The 19,008-nt window shown below is 45.0% G+C and overlaps 2 protein-coding genes across 2 annotated transcripts in view; one reads left to right on the forward strand and one right to left on the reverse strand.

Moving 5' to 3' along the window:
* Positions 1-2,487: 2,487 nt before the first annotated feature.
* The window catches only part of LOC307037681 (uncharacterized protein), a gene marked incomplete at its 3' end in the record, with an annotated part of 60,524 nt that continues 44,003 nt past the window's right edge, over positions 2,488-19,008 (reverse strand). Inside the window, exon 3 of the mRNA XM_079678737.1 lies at positions 2,488-5,416. Within this exon, the coding sequence (XP_079534863.1) occupies positions 2,488-5,256 (2,769 nt within the window). The 5' untranslated portion in view covers positions 5,257-5,416. The remainder of the gene's footprint in view (positions 5,417-19,008) is intronic.
* Positions 11,978-15,839, forward strand: emilin3a (elastin microfibril interfacer 3a). The gene is made up of 4 exons (XM_079678738.1): positions 11,978-12,190; positions 12,322-12,441; positions 12,557-13,512; positions 13,741-15,839. Exons 1-4 carry the CDS (start codon positions 12,048-12,050, stop codon positions 15,645-15,647), a joined length of 3,126 nt encoding a protein of 1,041 aa, XP_079534864.1. The 5' UTR covers positions 11,978-12,047; the 3' UTR covers positions 15,648-15,839.

The raw sequence follows: 19,008 nt of genomic DNA on the forward strand, positions 1-19,008 counted from the left end.
AGATGCCAGGAGAGGATGCGAGACGGAGCCCTGCTGTTTTTGGAGATGCGTTGTGTGATTGATGTTTATTTTAAATGACTCAGATATTCTGCTGCATCCTCCCACAATGAATGCCTCCAACTTCCCGCTCACCACTGGTGATTACTGCCGCACTCATTTCTAGAAACAGTGGTCACAGAAACCATCGCAGTGTCTCCCAGTCACACCACACAGTGACTGGGTTAACTGGCGGCTGGGGTTGAGTCCTCTCTGCAGATGTTTCACTGCAGCTCTGAGCTCCTGTTAAACTTTAAGCATGCACACATTTGGCCTGGTTACAGCGCCCAAAGATGAAAGGGAGCGTTAAAATTAATAGTTTCCACAGGAGGGAACATCAAAGAGCCTCACATATTAATACAAGAGACGCTTCTCTGAGCCTTTTGTTGTCAGGGTTCACAAAGGAACGAATCCTCAGCCGTTGTTTTTATGGTCATTCTATAAATCCAGAAAATCCTGCCCAGTGTAGCTTCAGTCCAAACAGGGAACATACTGTGCTGTAACACTACGGCCACAAGGCAGAGGCAACAGTCTTTTATGCAGCAATAAATTATAACTATTTTTAAATCAAAGTAAAAGTATTTGGAAGACTAAACTGAGAAGGCAGTTTCTTTTTTAAATGTCGAAGCCAGGAGTGAACACTAGAGGGCAGCGTCAGTCTGTGAGACATGTGACTGTATTCTGGTAGCTGTAATTAAACAGTGTTCAATTGTTACATTAAAAGAGCTTTAAAAAGGTCAAATAATGAAAACACGACATGTTATAAGATGTGCTGTTTTGTATGGTATGCATGTTTTTCAAATATACAAACCATAATAACTCATGCATGAGCATCTACGCTTTGCTATTATAATTTGTTCAAAGGGTAATTAAAATGACCCATGGCTACGGTTTGTCATTATTACGAACATCTCTGCTGTTCTCTGCAATCCTTTTTGGAATACAATGTTATCACTTTTATTTTTATTTTGACATGCTTTAATTGAGGTCCCACGTTTTGACCCCCCCTGGAGAGGCCTGAAGTTAAAATATATATTAAACTGAAGTAAACGATGAGTACTCTTACTTTTGTACATTTTGATACTCCTTAAAGTAAGATTTTGAATGCAGGAATGCTATTGTTTCAGACACTGTGGTATTTCTACTTTTGCTTGTGTAAAAGGTCTGAATACTTCCTTTAAATCACAAATAAAAACAAATAAACAAATAAACAAATAAACAAATGCACTTCTACTGACTGTCCTACAGTTAGACATCTATCCAACTACCAGCTTCCAGTCAGTGTTTCCTTCAGATTGCAGAGGCATCCAGGGGGCTGCATTGACACCCCTTACATCTTCATTTTAAACAAGGTTCACCAAATATAAAAGTGATATGGTATAGACAAAATAATAAAACAAAGTGGACATTAAATGCATTATTCCACATCAGAACATCGACCAATAGAGTGGGACATTTTTTAAATAAATAAAAAAACATAGCAGAATAAATGGAAAGCTTTGAAAGCCAGGGGAAAGGCTGTTCTCTCAGTGTGTGTGTGTGTGTGTGTGTGTGTGTGTGTGTGTGTGTGTGTGTGTGTGTGTGTGTGTGTGTGTGTGTGTGTGTGTGTGTGTGTGTGTGGGTGGGTGTGGGTCTGTCTGTGTGTGTGTGTGTGTGTGTGTGTGTGTGTGTGTGTGTGTGTGTGTGTCTCTGTGTGTGTGTGTGTGTGTGTGTGTGTGTGTGTGTGTGTGTGTGTGTGTGTGTGTGTGTGGGTGGGTGTGGGTCTGTCTGTGTGTGTGTGTGTGTGTGTGTGTGTGTGTGTGTGTGTGTGTGTGTGTGTGTGTGTGTGTGTGTGTGTGTGTGTGTGTGTGTGTGGGTGGGTGGGTGTGGGTGTGGGTCTGTCTGTCTGTGTGTGTGTGTGTGTGTGTGTGTGTGTGTGTGTGGGTGGGTGGGTGGGTGTGTGTGTGTGTGTGTGTGTGTGTGTGTGTGTGTGTGTGTGTGTGTGTGTGTGTGTGTGGGTGTGGGTGTGGGTGTGGGTCTGTCTGTGTGTGTGTGTGTGTGTGTGTGTGTGTGTGTGTGTGTGTGTGTGTGTGTGTGTGTGTGTGTGTGTGTGTGTGTGTGTGTGTGTGTGTGTGTGTGTGTAGAATGTAAAGCTTTGAGGGGTCAAAGAGAACTGATAAATACTTTTCTAAGTTCAGTCGATTTATTATAAAAACAACAGCTAAATAATGGAATTGAACGTTTAGAGTGAAATAAATATAAAAAAACGTTTTCAATCTTATTTTAATTGCTGTAAAACCTGAGATCCAGGAGAAACCCCTACATGAGATAAAGGTGAAGGGAGGAGGCGGGTGAGGTAGGAGGAAGGAGGTGAGGTAGGAGGAAGGAGGTGAGGTAGGAGGAAGAGGAGGAGGAAGAGGGAGTTGTCCAGCCTCCATCTTCTCCGTCTCCTTTGAGGCGCTGTGTCTCCCCTCAGCTTCCTCCCTCTTTGATTTCTTCCTCATCTCCTTCTCTAGCATCTTGCTCTTCATCTTCTGCAAGGAGACGTCTCTGTCCGCAGTGTCCCTCCCTCTGGTTCTCCACGTGAAGACAGAGGTCCTCCAGCAGCTCCTTCTCCTCCTCCATCTGCTCCTCCTGAGCCAGGTCGTCCCTCTGCTTCCATCGGGTCTCCGTCAGATGGACCTTGGTCTCCCAGCTCTCCTGGTTCTGGACCAGGTCTTTGGAGAACGTCTCCTCCTGCTCATCCAACTGGTTCTCCATCTTGACTTCCTTCTCCAGGCTCTGGTTCTTCATGGCAGAGTCCTTTCCCTCATCCTCTGCCTTTCTGAATGTCTCCTGAACCTCTTTCAGGTCCTTCTCCCTGCTCTCCTGGTTCTGAGCCAGGTCCTTCCCCCTGCTCTCCTGGTTCTGAGCCAGGTCCTTCTTCCTGCTCTCCTGGTTCTGAGCCAGGTCCTTCTCCCTGCTCTCCTGGTTCTGAGCCAGGTCCTTCTCCCTGCTCTGGTGGTTCTGAGCCAGGTCCTTCTCCCTGCTCTCCTGGTTCTGAGCCAGGTCCTTCTCCCTGCTCTCCTGGTTCTGAGCCAGGTCCTTCCCCCTGCTCTCCTGGTTCTGAGCCAGGTCCTTCCCCCTGCTCTCCTGGTTCTGAGCCAGGTCCTTCTCCCTGCTCTCCTGGTTCTGAGCCAGGTCCTTCTTCCTGCTCTCCTGGTTCTGAGCCAGGTCCTTCTCCCTGCTCTCCTGGTTCTGAGCCAGGTCCTTCTTCCTGCTCTCCTGGTTCTGAGCCAGGTCCTTCTCCCTGCTCTCCTGGTTCTGAGCCAGGTCCTTCTCCCTGCTCTGGTGGTTCTGAGCCAGGTCCTTCTCCCTGCTCTCCTGGTTCTGAGCCAGGTCCTTCTCCCTGCTCTCCTGGTTCTGAGCCAGGTCCTTCTCCCTGCTCTGGTGGTTCTGAGCCAGGTCCTTCTCCCTGCTCTCCTGGTTCTGAGCCAGGTCCTTCTCCCTGCTCTGGTGGTTCTGAGCCAGGTCCTTCTCCCTGCTCTCCTGGTTCTGAGCCAGGTCCTTCTCCCTGCTCTGGTGGTTCTGAGCCAGGTCCTTCTCCCTGCTCTCCTGGTTCTGAGCCAGGTCCTTCTCCCTGCTCTGGTGGTTCTGAGCCAGGTCCTTCTCCCTGCTCTGGTGGTTCAGAGCCAGGTCCTTCTCCCTGCTCTGGTGGTTCTGAGCCAGGTCCTTCTTCTCCTGAGTTAATTTGATCTCCACCAAATGGACCTTGGCTTCCCAGCTCTCCTGGTTCTGGGCCAGGTCTTTGGAGAACGTCTCCTCCTGCTCTTCCAACTTGTTCACCAACTGCTTGACAAGCTTCTCCTTCTGTTGGACGAACAGCTCCCAGCTCAGCTGTTTCTCAGCCAGGTCTTTGGAGAACCTCCCCTTCTGTTCATCCAACTCGTTCTCCAGCTGCTCGACTCGTCCGTTCTTCAGTTGGACTTCTTTCTCCAAGATCTGGTTCTTCATGGCAGAGTCCTTTTCCTCATCCTCTGCCTTTCTGAATGTCGCCTGAACCTCTTTCAGGTCCTTCTCCCTGCTCTGGTGTTTCTGGGCCAGGTCCTTCTCCTCTTCCTCCACCTCTTTTAATTTGATCTCCACCATATGAACCTTGGCTTCCCAGCTCTCCTGGTTCTGGGCCAGGTCTTTGGAGAACCTCTCCTTCTGTTCATCCAACTTGTTCTCCAACTGCTCGACTCGTCCGTTCTTCAGTTGGACTTCCTTCTCCAGGCTCTGGTTCTTCATGGCAGAGTCCTTTTTCTCATCCTCAGCCATTTGTAGTTGAGCCTGAACCTCTTCCAGGTCCTTCTCCCTGCTCTGGTGTTTCAGAGCCAGGTCCTTCTCCCTGCTCTGGTGTTTCTGGGCCAGGTCCTTCTCCCTGCTCTGGTGTTTCTGGGCCAGGTCCTTCTCCCTGCTCTGGTGTTTCAGAGCCAGGTCCTTCTTCTCTTCCTCCACCTCTTTTAATTTCATCTCCACCAAATGAACCTTGGCTTCCCAGCTCTCCTGGTTCTGCGCCAGGTCTTTGGAGAACCTCTTCTCCTGCTCTCTCATCTGGTCTCTCAGCTGTTTGACCTCCGTCTCCCAGCTCTTCTTTTTCTTGGCCAGGTAATTTTTCTGCTTCTCCACCCGTTTGAGTTTAGCTTCCATCTCCTCCTTCAGATCGCTGTTTCTATCCTCCAGGACTGTCACACACTCCAGGAGTTCCTCGCCTTTTCTCATCAGCTCTTTCATGGTCTCTCCCTTCCTCATCCTCAGTTCTTCTTTCTCTGGGTCGCTCTGCTGAGGAACATCCTTGTTCTGTCTGTCAGATGTCTCCTGGTTCTTCTGGTCTGAGATCTTTCCCTTCCCTGCCTCAGACGCTGCCACAATGTGGTCCAGCTGCTGCTTGTGCTGATGCTCTGCAGCTTCCATCTGATCCTTCAGACGTGAGATTTCTGCCTCCCGGTCCTGGGTGACGACAAAGAGCCTTCTATTCTCTTGGTCCAACCCTGAGCTCCTGTACTTCAGGACTTCCTCAAGACGTTTGACCTTGTCTTTCTCAATGCGCATCCTGTGGCTAAAGCTAACCCTCTCCTGCCCAAAAGCCATGTGATACTCATCCAGGCCGTGTATCTGGCCATTTCTGCAGTGGATCTGCCTGTAGGCTCGATCAGCTACAGCTCCGTGGTCAAAGGGCCTGGGGCTTCCCCTCTGGTTCTGGTTGGTTCTTCTATCCATGGCACAGTGTTTTGACTTGTGTTGTGGGTAGGTACAAATAATCTGTTGGTCTGTGGAAGAATTTGTCCGTCTGGAAGACTGAAGGTTGTCTGGACGTGTCTATCTCTTGCCGATCTGCAGTGAAGAAGTGAATGCAGATCCTCTGATCCTGAAGGTCTTACTAGAAGAAGAAGAAGAAGAAGAAGAAGAAGAAGAAGAAGAAGAAGAAGAAGAAGAAGAAGATGGACCTTTATTCGGGGGGAAATTCACTTTCCATTCTGTCGTACACACACATGCGTTTTTATACAGGTCATACAGTACACACTTTTTAGAACATGCACATACAAATACACACACAGTTATATGCACACATGCACATGCAGTTGCAGGGCTCAACGCTAACTTTTAAAAGTGGTTGCCAGGTTGGCAACCAGGCATCAGCTTTTGGTTGCCAAAACTGAAAATACGGTTGCCATTTTTAGTCACCTTATATTTTAAATAATGAAGATGCTATACAGTTATACATCAACTTAATAATGAACATGTGACACAAAAGAATGTTCAAATGCTTTACAATAAGTAATTAACACAATTATTTGAAACTCAAGTGGTAGGAAACTTGTTCACCCTCATACCCTGGAATACAAAACACCAGTAGTGCAGCTGTTCTCCTGTTCTTCACAGATCCCTCACAAATGAATTGAGCAAGTCACTAGTTTCGTCATCCGTTGTCTCCCTTTCAAATGTGGGTTCTCCTTACCTTTGTACTGACCCCCATCATAGATCCATCGGCCCTTCAGCATTGAAGTCTTGGATTGGCCAGATTAATACATTTCTAATGTTGAATAAATGAAAACCATTCACAGATAAGAATTAGACATTAATTATTAATGCTGTAAATTACCTTTAATATGTCTAACTATATTTAAAATGTGTCTTTTTATAGAAGTGATTATATTTGTATGCCAATATTTTCCTATGGTAAAGTTTCGTTTTGCATTTTTATTTTGGTAGTAACAAGATAGGGACTCTTATTTTGAAGGAACTTTTACAGGAAGTGAATGCATAACGGAGCAGAATGTATATATTTGGCCTCCCAAGACCTTACACATGTCCCCTTTGCTTTTGTTCGGGTTCATCTTGCGCTTTATCAGTTGAATCACTTTGAACATTCGTTTGAGATGTTGACGGGTTGGCCGAACTTTTTACTGGTCAAACAACTTCATTTGCTTCGCCATTTGTTGTAAAACAAACACACGGCGCACCGCGCACGCGAGTAAACGTGCATCGCTTTATGGCTCCGTAATCACACCAATGCACGTGCAACTTAAGTATCAGGTTCCGACTGGTCACAACAACAATTAAATATCACTCTTAATACAACAAATAATTAACATGTAACTATTTCTGGGAACACATTTAGCCTTTTGCTGTCCTTATTTCTTCACGTTAAAAAGTGGTTGCCACTGATGGCAACCAAAGGCCAAGAAGTGGTTGAAATTTTTTCTGAATGGCTGCCAATGGCAACCTGGCAACCGTTACTTACCAGCCCTGAGTTGAGAGGTCAGAGCGGAGGCAGCCAGTCTAGCCGACGCCAGTGAGCAGTTGAGAGTTAGGTGCCTTGCTCAAGGGCACTTCGGCAGTGGCCCAGGAGGTGAACTGGCACAAATTGTGTGGTTTAGAGTTAGACGTATGTTGTTGCCATGATGTCGTCGTAAGTCAATGGTACCGTATATATTCTGGTCTCCCATAAGAGAAAATATAGCTCCACTAAAATGAATGCACCTTTTTTGTCTGTAAATAAAGTTTGATTTGAATAAAATTAAACTGTACTAATTAGGGGACATTTTTGCACACTTCTTGTGTTTTTATAAATATTGTATTAACTTATGTTACATTATAAATGTCTTCAAATTATGTTTGAATTATTTTCCTAATTTTATTTTTATTTTTAATTTAACTTTTTATTGAATATTTTTACTTTAACTTCTTGTTTTTATCTAAATATTTTTATTGTGTATTTTCTTTACTCGCTTTTCATTTTATTGCATTTTTTAAATTGAAAAACTGTCAGAAAATGTAATTTCCCTCGGGGTAAATAAAGTATTTCTGATAATGATTCACTACAATACACCTGCACATCATTACAAATTATTATTTAATTTGTAATTTGTGTGTGTGTGTGTGTGTGTGTGTGTGTGTGTGTGTGTGTGTGTGTGTGTGTGTGTGTGTGTGTGTGTGTGTGTGTGTGTGTGTGTGTGTGTGTGTGTGTGGTCTCCAGATGTGCACACACTGCCCTCAGTCTGTGGACAGCAAACACTCTGAACTTCTGTGTGAAGTGAGCCGTGACCTCTGGCTCCCCATGTGGCCGCCTAATGACGTTTGTTCAGGCCAACATTTGTCTAATTTTATGACTAAATTCACAAGATGGTGACGCCTCCGGATGAATTCTTTATCACAAGTACCAAAACAATAACGATTCACCCAAAGACTTAAGCCTGAAACAGCACAATGTTATAGAAAGAGGTCAAATAAAGACAGAGATATGCACGGTGGCATGTGGCTGTGCGGCGCCACAGGGTTAGGGTTTGAGACTAATTACTCATGTTTGTTCTTTACCATGGCTGTGAACATCTAGAGCGGATACAGACAAACAAGATCTGCACACTACATCTGAACCTGCATCTGAAACCTTTAATGCAACAAGAACTAAAGCTTTATGAACTTCTTTGTAATAAATATCCTTTTCCCTGTCAGGTTGAAGCCATAAATGCATTCCTTCCTTCCTAATCATCAAATTCATAGCCTTTCCCAGGGTTTCGCAGACCCACCCAATGCCTTCATAATTGAAGGCCTCAACACGGTATATTTACATTTTTTAAATGAGAACCAGTAGGCCCTACAGAAAAATACAAAATAATTCCTATTCTTGCACGAATATATGTAAATTCAATCCCTTTCAATTGTTTAGGCAAGGCAAGGGAATTTATTTGCACAATTCATGCAGTGATGCAATTCAAAGTGCTTTACACGATGGTAAAAGTGAGAAGAAATACAAAAACACACAAAACAATTAAAAGAAAGAAAACCATGTTTAACAGTTAGAAAATTAGAAAATGTAAATGTAAAAAGCCATGTTAAAAAGAAATGTTTTTAGACCTGATTTAAATGATTCTAGAGTGCTAGCCATTCTCAGATGTTCGTTCCGCATTAGGAGCATAGATGCAGAAGGCTGCTTTCCCACGCTTTGATCTCACAAATGGAACAGGGAGCTGGCCTGCGCCTGAAGACCTAAGGGGTCTGCTGGGTTCGTACCACTGAAGGAGCTCCTTGATATATTACTTGTTAGACTTACATACTCAATACTGTGGACAATCCCCACAGGAGCAATTTGGGGTGAAGTGTTTCAGGGACACAACGACATGCTGACTGCAGTGGGCTTTGAACCCTGATCCCAACACCAAGGATCTATCCACTGCGCCACACGCCTCCCCATATCCCATATATTTGGGTCCGAGCCTGTTTAGTGATTTATATGTGTGCAATAAAATCTTTAAATGAATTCTCTCACCTACTGGAAGCCAAAGCAGCGACCTCAGCACTGGAGTGATGTGATCTGCTTTCTTTATCCGGGTTTATTGTTTATTCATTTCAAGTCCTTGATTTGCCCTCACATTCACCCACTTTCGAGTGTTCCCATGACCCGTGGGAACCATGAATGTATTATGTTGCATTCAGAAAGTTGTATAATAAGCTGACACAAGATAACTGCATACACTTGGGTCATGCTGTGTTCACATGACATGTTCTAGGCTCATACTGCTGGCTAGGTTCACTTCAGACCATGGAGAGACTATGAAACATGTATAACCCTCTCATACGCTTTGCTCATCTTTTATTCTGCACAAGTTCAAAGAAATGCTGAACATGCAAATATGAAATGAGCCAGCAGCACTGTTGGCAAAGCGCCGCCAAAGCCTCGCAGTCCAGTAACACACACACTGTGATGAAAACTAAAGACACACACAAGGAGACTTACACACCGGCTCAGAATGTAGACCTCGAGTGTTAAAACTAAACAGACGCACAGACAGGGAAAAACAAACGCCCCTCCCCATTGGTCACACAGACCCTCATAGATGGTGTTCTCCACTGTTTCTCCTTTAGGCCCATTAGCCTCACACTGATCATAATGTGGAGAAATCCACACACAGCTCAAAGTCTGACGTAAGCGTGGTGACGGGCAGGTGAAGCTAAAACAGCTGAAAGTGTGTGATGCCATTGAAGGGAAACTCAGGGTGGAGCCGCCTCCGCCCCGCAGGAGAAAGCTGCACTTGTTCCCCGGCAGCAGAAAGCCTGGATGTGCTCTGCAACGTGTTTCAGATACAATGAGAGCTTGTTTACACATCAGGAGGCTAAGAGAGCTCTGGGAGAACATGCAGCACATTGAGCAGGGTGTTTCCAGGTACAAGAGGTGAGACAAACAGGATACAGGAAATGGGCCTGCTTCTTAAAAGGGTCAATCCAAAGATCCCTGCTACATAATGCACACAGTGGGGGTGTTGTTCGGAATGAGGTCATGCTACAATGGTCACGGCAAAACTTTTTTCTGTCAAGAATGTGTGGCATTAATGGTCTGCATGTACACTCAGAGCCTCAGATAGAAGTAGAAGTACTTCATTCAAAGTACATTAGTATAAGCAGACACATGTAGTGAATGTACAATGTGAGAGCGGCTTGAGGTGGAGCTACTGCAGCTTCCACCAGATACATCTGAGCAGCCACAAGAGTATTCATGTGGAAGGAAATTCAGTTTACCGTTGCTACGAGGGTTGGTTTCTGTATTACCTTGTCTGTTTGTCAGCAGGATTTAGTCAAAACTGCTTACCCGATTTCCATGAAACTTAGTGGACCCAAATCAAGGGGCCATTACACGCCTGTTGGTTCTCAAACAGCTGTTTAAATGAAATCATCAGGGAAAGTTGGGGATATCATAATTATAACGAGGTACATGTTTTCCTTATAATTGAATTACATGCAGCTCTGGATACTCAGAGGAGCAGACTGAAAATGAAAGAGTAATATCATTTTTAGAAGGAAATGCTTAGGGCTGTTAAAAACATTCATTTCATTTTAATCACAAATTGAATATTTAACTTGGTAACGTGAAGCTGGGCCTTGTGGGATTACATGAGTCTGTCTTACTGTTCGTTAGCTGTAAGGTGTAGCAGTGGTACAGTGGGAGGTGAAGTTATTCATCTGTACAAAGAGTGTGTGTGTGTGTGTGTGAGTGTGTGTGTGTGTGTGTGTGTGTGTGTGTATGTGTGTGTGTGTGTGTGTGTGTGTGTGTGTGTGTGTGTGTGTGTGTGTGTGTGTGTGTGTGTGTGTGTGTGTGTGTGTGTGTGTGTGTGTGTGTGTGTGTGTGTGTGTGTGTGTGTGTGTGGGTACCGCCCCAGCCTTCAACACAGGGCGTTTGTTTTTGTTTGTTCCCGGTCCTGGAGGTTTGCTGTTAGCTCTAAACTGAGTCCACGTGTGAAGGGAAAGAGACCAAGATGTTCCACAGATCTCCTTAAGATATATTTTGTGTATGCCACTAGTGAGACAGTCTATATTATAATTGAATAATTGGACTTTATCAAACCAAACGACCAAATAGACTGGAGTTCCAGCACCTTGAATATAGTTTAGAGTAGTACAGTTACTACTTTTATACAATAGTTGTAAAGTAGTAAAAATACCAGATGCAACTTTGGCAATACTTTGGTAATTATAATAAAATATAGTTAGTATTGTGAAAAGGGCCACTCTGAATGTGTAACTTTACTTACGGTATAACTTGTGTACTTTTACTTACTTGACTTTTAAATGCAGGACTTTTACTTGAAACAAAGTATTTTTAAAGTGTGGTATTGTTACTTTTAAAGTACATTAGAATATATGAATACTTTTTCCACCATTACACCTCAGGTTCTGGAAACTGTGGAGCTATTATAATTATGTTATGAATGTCTGATATATAATGCTAAAATTACAAATTCAATCTTTAAATATTCTTTTGATCGGGTTGTTGGCAACTTGTTTCCACCTTCATAAGTTCAAAGGTCGTTGTGGTCATGTTGTTAAGGCTCACACAGTGTCCACTTGTCATCTTGGATTATTCTTTATTTCCACCTTTACCCTAAACAACATTTTTATTTTGGGACAGGGCCTGGTGTTGTACACTCTGGATGTGATGTGTTATTTCCCCTCTGGTCTGCCGTGACGTCACCATGGGGATAACAGCTCAGAGGCCTCTGCCCGGACTGGTTGAGGACATGCTTCTAAGTTGATGTGTAATAAAAAATGGTGTAGTTTTTATAAAGTTGAGCCCTTTGTAGCATTAAGGAATACCACAGAGTGTGAAGGTGAGGCTGTCTCCCTCCTCCGGTGTCACTCTGGTGTGACTTAGAGGAGGGTGAGTGGGAGGGGATATGCAGATGATGCCAGCGGGGCCCTATTAGTGGCATCTAGAGTCGGCAAAGCTCACAGTGGACTGTTGTCACTCTAACAGAGACCACCACACCCACAGCCAGCGTCAACACTCAGGGTGGCTTTCTGCTCAGACACACACCTACTGCAGACACTCTGCTCTTTTTATTCAGGAGCTTCTGTGTTTCCAGAGGGGTGACAATCCATAATATCCATTTGAAGTGAATAGAGTGAAGTATTTGGGGTATTGCTTGACTTTCACTTGACAGAGGAGTACTTTCTTTTCATCTTTACCTCAGTTTGAAGACTCCTTTTACAAAGCTTTTGACATTGGATTTCCAAGGATGCATTTTGTGAGTGCTCTTGTGTTGGTGACTCTATTTTTGTCGCTGATTGAAGCCAAGTTCTACAGACCGCTCCAGTTTAACCAGTACAAGGCTGGACCCACTCAATACCATGAGCAGGGGAAACCCACCAGCAGACACAAGTAAGTTCTTTCTCTAACTGTCTTTCAGAAATCGAGTTTACATCATTTGAGTTTTCGTTCTCAGTAACAAAACGTTGTATTTTTAAAAGCCAGCTGTATTGATGTGCAACACCTTTTATCTCTTCTCAAAGGAACCACTGTGCCTACGTTGTTGAAAAGACGGTGTCCTTCACCGTGCAGGACGGGGCGGCTCCATATGTGAAAGCTGAGTACAACAAGTGTTCCTGGGGTCAGAAATGTCCAACTCTCCAGTGAGTAAATTACATTTCTTCTTCTTCTTGATATGTCTATATATCTTTGATTGACATGACTTCAGGGTACCAGAGTCAGAGGGGTGTTTCTGATTGGTGTTGGTTGTTTCCTCAGGTATCGTCTGATGTACAAACCGTTTTTCAAGGTGGCCCATAAGGCCGTCACAGAGCTGGAGTGGCGTTGCTGTCCCGGATACTCCGGCTATGGCTGCATGGAGGGACATCCGGTTTACCAACACCCCATGAAAAGGATGCCACCATTTAAGGGCCCACCAATGAAAGGCCCACAGTTCAAGGGCCCACCAATGAAAGGCCCACAGTTCAAGGGCCCACCAATGAAAGGACCACAGTTTAAGGGCCCCCAGTACAAAGGTCCCATGTCTAAGGGCCCACAGTACAAAGGTCCCATGTCTAAGGGTCCTTTGTTTAAGGGTCCCATTTTCAAGGGCCCACCTATTAACATGAAGGCTAACCCATGGAGTCAGAAAGGGCCTCCCACCGGCAGCTTTAACTACCAAATGCGGCAGTTTGGGCCTCCGAGGACCTACCCAGAAACCTCATTCGAGCCAGACTCGATGCCAGAACACCAGGGGCCAAATCAACCAGAACACCAGGAACCACATCACATAGAACACGAGGAGCCACATCACACAGGACACGAGGAACCACATCACACAGGACACGAGGAACCACATCACACAGGACACGAGGAACCACATCACATAGAACACGAGGAGCCACATCACACAGGACACGAGGAACCACATCACACAGGACACGAGGAACCACATCACACAGGACACGAGGAACCACATCACACAGGACACGAGGAACCACATCACACAGGACACGAGGAACCACATCACACAGGACACGAGGAACCACATCACACAGGACACGAGGAACCACATCACACAGGACACGAGGAACCACATCACACAGGACACGAGGGCCCTCATCACGTGGAACACAACCAAGAACATGATCAGGGACATGGGCTCGGCGGACGACCTGAGGATCACATCCCAGAAGAAATCCCCGCTCGTCCCTCTGGGGGGGAACAGCCTGAAGGTGAGACCATAGTTCTAATTCATAAAAACATACTGAAGATCATTCTTAATCCTTACAAATATATATATTGATATAATGCAATTATTATTATTCTTCATTTATTTATTTATAATGTATGTTACTCGACACAGATCAGCAAAAGATTCCAGAGCCGATTGTACAGCTTAGCAAATGGCAGTAAAACTTTTGTATGTGTCTGATGCTAACAGCTTCTCTTTCTGTCTCTAGGCCAGGCTGTAGACAGTGAGACAGAGGATCGAATATATCGAATGGAGGAGGACGTGCAGCGTCTGGGCCGAGGCCTGGAGACCCTGAGAGGAACTGTGAACGGACTGGAAGAAAGTCTCCGAGCCTCGCTGAGAGAGGACGCCAACAGGATGCTGTCGGCGCTGCTCTCCGCTGCCCCCGGTGCCGTCCCCGCCCCAGCTGCTGCCTCCGGTCAGTCCACTGTCGGGTTCGTAGAGATTTCTTTGGGAGGCCCTGAGGCCGAGGGTCTGGACGGCAGAACAGTGTTTCCAGGGCTTACAGAGCTGAACGGGAGGGTGGAGGAGCTCAGGACTGTGCTGCAGGCCAAGACATTAGAGCTGCAGGAACTCAAAGCAACAGTGACAGGACATGATGGAGCCCTGAAGAAGATGTCAGCAGGAATGATATCAAACTCCACGGTCAGTCTCGAAGGAGCGCCGCAGATAGCTATAGAGACCTTGATGGATGGCAAGCTGAGTGAAGCCAGGTCGGAAATCCTTGGTGGGTTTGAGGTGCGAGTGAAGAGCGCAGAGGGCAAATGTGAGGAGAAAGCTGGGGATCTGCGTCGTCAGTGCCAGAGGGAGCAGAGCGAGAGGCAGGAGCAGATGGAGGACACTCTGGAGGGAAGCAACACAGACCTGGGATCAGAGCTGAGAAACCTCCAGACGCAGATCCAAGGTTTGAAGGCTTCAGGGAACTGCTCCATTAGAGTGGGTGGGCTGGTTGAACGGGTGCACAGGCTGGAAACATCAGTGGCAGGCCTCAACCAGTCCCAGGGGCACCTGAGGGTGGAGCTGGGCGGACACAAAGACCACATAGAGGGGATGCTGGAGGGGCGTCTGGGGTATGTAGAGGCCAAGCTCAATGTGAGCGGGGAGTCACAACACAACAGTTCTGAAAGAGGGAGTGTATTCCCTGAGGCAGGACAGGGTGTGGAGGCCAGGATGGAGGGTCGGCTGCTGGCTCTGGAGGACCGTTTACTGATGGCGTTAGAGGAGCTGGTTAACTCCACGTCCCCCGCACTGCAGGAGGGTCATGCTGTTCCCGCTCTGGAGACGGAGATGGATTCCATCAGAGAGAGAGTGGAGGTGGATGTGGATAGACTGCAGAGGCAACTGAGCAGCCTTGAGACCCGCTGCACCTCTTCCTCGACTAAAACACCGTCTGCCATCCAAGGAGACTCTGCCGCCAATCCATCAGAGGAGCAGAACGTGAAGGACGCACTGGACACGCAAGGGGATCGCTTAAAAAGGCTTAACGTCACCCTGCAGAACGTCCTGAAGCGTCTGCACCAGCAGGAGGGAGATTATCCCGTCCAGGGGGAGCTCACCATCCTCAAGTTCAATGTGCGCTCGGTCAACCACACCCTCAAAGACCTCCAGGAAACTCTGGGGACAGTCGTCCACCAGGTGGGACAGGCCAACAGCTCCTGGCAGACGAGCGAGGCGAGTCTGGCCAAGCAGATAAAGGGTGTGGTGCAGCTGGTCGGACATCAGGCCGCCATGCTCGGTGCAGGCGAGCGCCGACTGACCCGGGTTAAAGGGGAGCTGCAGGGCATGAGGAGGCGTCTGGCTGAGGAGGTGCGGGGCTGCCGGAGCACGGCCATGGGCGTCAGGAAAGAGGTGACTGAGGTCGGAGGGCGCGTTACCAGTGTGGAGGACCAGTGTAAGGGCCTGAGTTACCTGGCGGAGGACCTGGAGAGGATCAGGGAGGAGCTGGAGAAACAGTCGAGCGGTCTTCTGGTGCAAGTCAACGGGACGCTGTCCAGCCACGCGCAGCAGCTGACGGAGCTCAGAGGAGAAGTGAGAAACTGCACGGCCCAGCTGGATCCAACACAACACAGTTCAGAGCCGGAGCCGAGGCGAGGAGACACCTTCGCTTTGGATTAGCTCAGTTCATACGGACAATACATTTTTTAAATGAAGGAAAAAGGGGGAAATACTCTGCAGGTGTAGTGGGGGTTCACTAAAACTCCATCTTATCATTTGAATTGTAAAATACAAAGGTTTTGAACCTGCACTGAAATGAGGATGGCTTTAGTCGGCTTACAGTATAAAATAAAGAATGGCAGCTGCTCTAATAACACAACATCTTGAAATTGGTGCTCGAATGAACTCTAAATGTTACTGTACTGTTTCTGTAAAGCTTTCCAAAACATTTTGTATGAACGGTTGTTTACATGTTTAGGTTTTTGTATTGATTTTTCTTATGTGTAGACGAGTTGTGTATTATGTTTTTATATTGTTTAAGTTCTTGAGTATACTTTTCTATTCTGATTGTAATACTGCATAAAATGTTGGCGTTTCAATACTGACAATCAAATAAACATGTTTCTTTAATACTTGTGTTTTCTTGGTACACAGCATGTCCAGAAGAAGTGTTGAATACATACAAACAAATGTCACCATACTCGTCTCCCCTTGCAACGCATGGTACAAGCTGCCTCCTGTCAAAGCAAACCATCAACAGAGAGCAGGCTCAACTTTACTTTGTAACCCTTAGATACCCGAGTGACTGACTCTTCCACAAGTGGGTCTAAAAGGACCTGTATTAGAATAATATATGTTTTTATGCCATTTTTGTCATTTTGGTCAAGAAAAATCACGTGTATAATATTTTGTATTATATTTCGGTTCACATTAGACATTTTCACAATTTATTATTATTATTATTTTTTTTACATTTTGAAAAAAACCGTGATGAACATATCGATGCAAAGATCTCCGCTATTCTGAGACCCTCACAGTATTCCTGTCCCTTTTCAGAATCCATCTCTTCTCCTCTTGTCTACTCATCAAAGCCCACCCCCATCAATCCATGCTGGTTGATCAAGTTTGATAGTCCTATACCCCCCACCGTAACCTTCCCTTATATTGTAAAGCGATTTTGAGTTCTTGAAAAGCCCCATACAAATATAATGTATTATTATTATTATTATTATTATTATTATTATTATTATTATACTGACAGGTATCAGATCTTGCTGTGTAAAATAATCTCCCTGAGAGGTGTCACTTGTGATGTAGTCTGTGTGGTCCACAGTGAATGTAGTCCTGACAGCAACAGGTGATAAGAATCAAAGGTTCCCAGAGGATCCCATAGGAAATGCATGCGAGTCATTTTTGACCGAGTTATGGAAGCTTGGGGTAGAAATACAAAAACTACAATTTCTTAAAATGTACATTTGAAATGTGAATGGCATGATATCCAAAACATGTTTTTTGAGGAATAGCTGGAATATGAAATGATAAAAAATGTAATTACAAAGATACTTCAAGAAAACCTCCTCACGGGGTCAACAAAGACCCTCTTATGCATCTAAGGGTTAAAAGAAGTTGCCCTATAGAAAAATACATTCTTACTTTTTGACTTCAAACCCTCTGCATGACATACAGTAATGCTTGCTCTTATGCTGACTTCCAACCAGTTCAATAGGACCGTTTAGATGGAGCCCCTTTGTGAGTGATATTAAACAAATGGTTGAGCTTCAGTTGATGCAGAGGAGTGGGAAAACCACAAGATGGCAACAGAGAAGCATTCAAACAATTAGACTGCTTGACATAACCTTAAATTAAAGTGAGTCTTCTAATCGAGTGTATGGGAACAGCCCTCGCATGCCAGAGAAACAATTCAATTAGTCATAACTGCCAAGGTGATAAAGACAAGAGTAGCAGACTACAGTCCAAGAGTAAGGACTGTCTTAGGTAAGACAGCTTTTATGTGCGCAGCTCCACTTGCTTGGAACAGTCTACAGGCAAAATTGAAATTGAGCATTTTTATTTCTCTGAATGTATTTAAGGCATGTCTAAATGAAATGCTTTCTGACACTCTGGGTATTTGTAAATGTTGAATATGTAAATATGATATCATCTGTTGTTTGTATGATGTTTTTATGTTTCATGTGGAACTAAATGATGCAGGTCTCCCTTGTAAATGAGATCGATGATCTCAAGGGACCAATCTGTCTAAATAAAGGTTTGAAATGAAATGAAATGAGACTACATGTAATCTCCCCTCTATAAATCTAGCAGCACGGCGTAGTGGGGTAAACTTCTCATTTAACAATAGGGTGATAAGTGACTTTGCTTATAACCCTCACCTGTCATGTCCCGCTCCCCCGACGGACAAAAACCTATTAAAATGACAGCTATGTGGGAGATGAGCCCACTGCTGCGTGAAAACGCTCTAACCCCAGACATGTGGGAATAATAACCGCCCAAATGCCACAGAGGAAAAAGCAGGGCAGGCAGAACAGATTTGTGTAGGAACAGCGAGTGATGAGCGATATCAGGACAGAAGATAGACCTATAATGATCCAGGTTCATGTATACACGGAAAGTGAGGGGAAGAGAAATGTGCCACTGCTTCTTTCCATTTCTCCAATGGATTCCTGAATCTATGATCAATTGAAGATGTATTCTGTGTAAACACATAGAGACAAAGCAAAGGCAAGCTTTATTCATGCTAAACTAACACAAATAAATGCTTTTACCTAACAAGTATGTGACTTCAAAAATATCAAGTTCAAGTATACAAAAATAAAAATGCTTTCTGTTACATAATAAATACAATCTATTGCTTAAAAGGTGGGGTAGGTCATTCACTTCAGAAACACTTGTTGTTATATTCCATGGAATGCCCTTAACATCCCGATAGCAATGAATACATGAAATGCTTTGACAATAAATACATAAAGAAATATCATCTCTGGAAGCCGTGGCGCTGTAAAAAGCACGACCAATCATCTGAGCCGGCCCGGCTAAAGTAACTGGATGGCCTACCTGCCTGTCAGCCTTCCTTCTGTGCACAAACTTATCTCGTGCCCTCATTGGTCATGTGCGCGTTCGTGTGTGTTGGAGGAGGGGCTCTGTGAGGAAGTGGCAGATTTGTTTCGGCTGCGTACTTTCAAATTCTAGCGCACTCGAGCTGGTTTCTCCATTCTTACCCACCCTACCTTTAAGCTAGATTTCTTTAAATGTTTAACAAACTGGCCAATTTCAAAACACATTGTGCACAAAACAACACGTAGGATTGGTATTTTATGTGATTTTAATACAAATCTCAGAACAGTGCTTTGCATGACTTTGACTGGTCGATAAGGATTACTGTCTATCAGTTGGAATACCTAGGTTTTGTTAAAGGTCCCATGTCATGCCTTTTCCACTGATCATAATTCCATTGTTGAGGTATACTAAAATAGAAAAAGACTGCAATTTCCAAACTCACATTTGTCCAAACTCACATTTGTTT

This window comes from Notothenia rossii (genome assembly GCF_949606895.1).
Source record: "Notothenia rossii genome assembly, chromosome: 4".
In the NCBI taxonomy this organism is placed as follows: domain Eukaryota; kingdom Metazoa; phylum Chordata; class Actinopteri; order Perciformes; family Nototheniidae; genus Notothenia; species Notothenia rossii.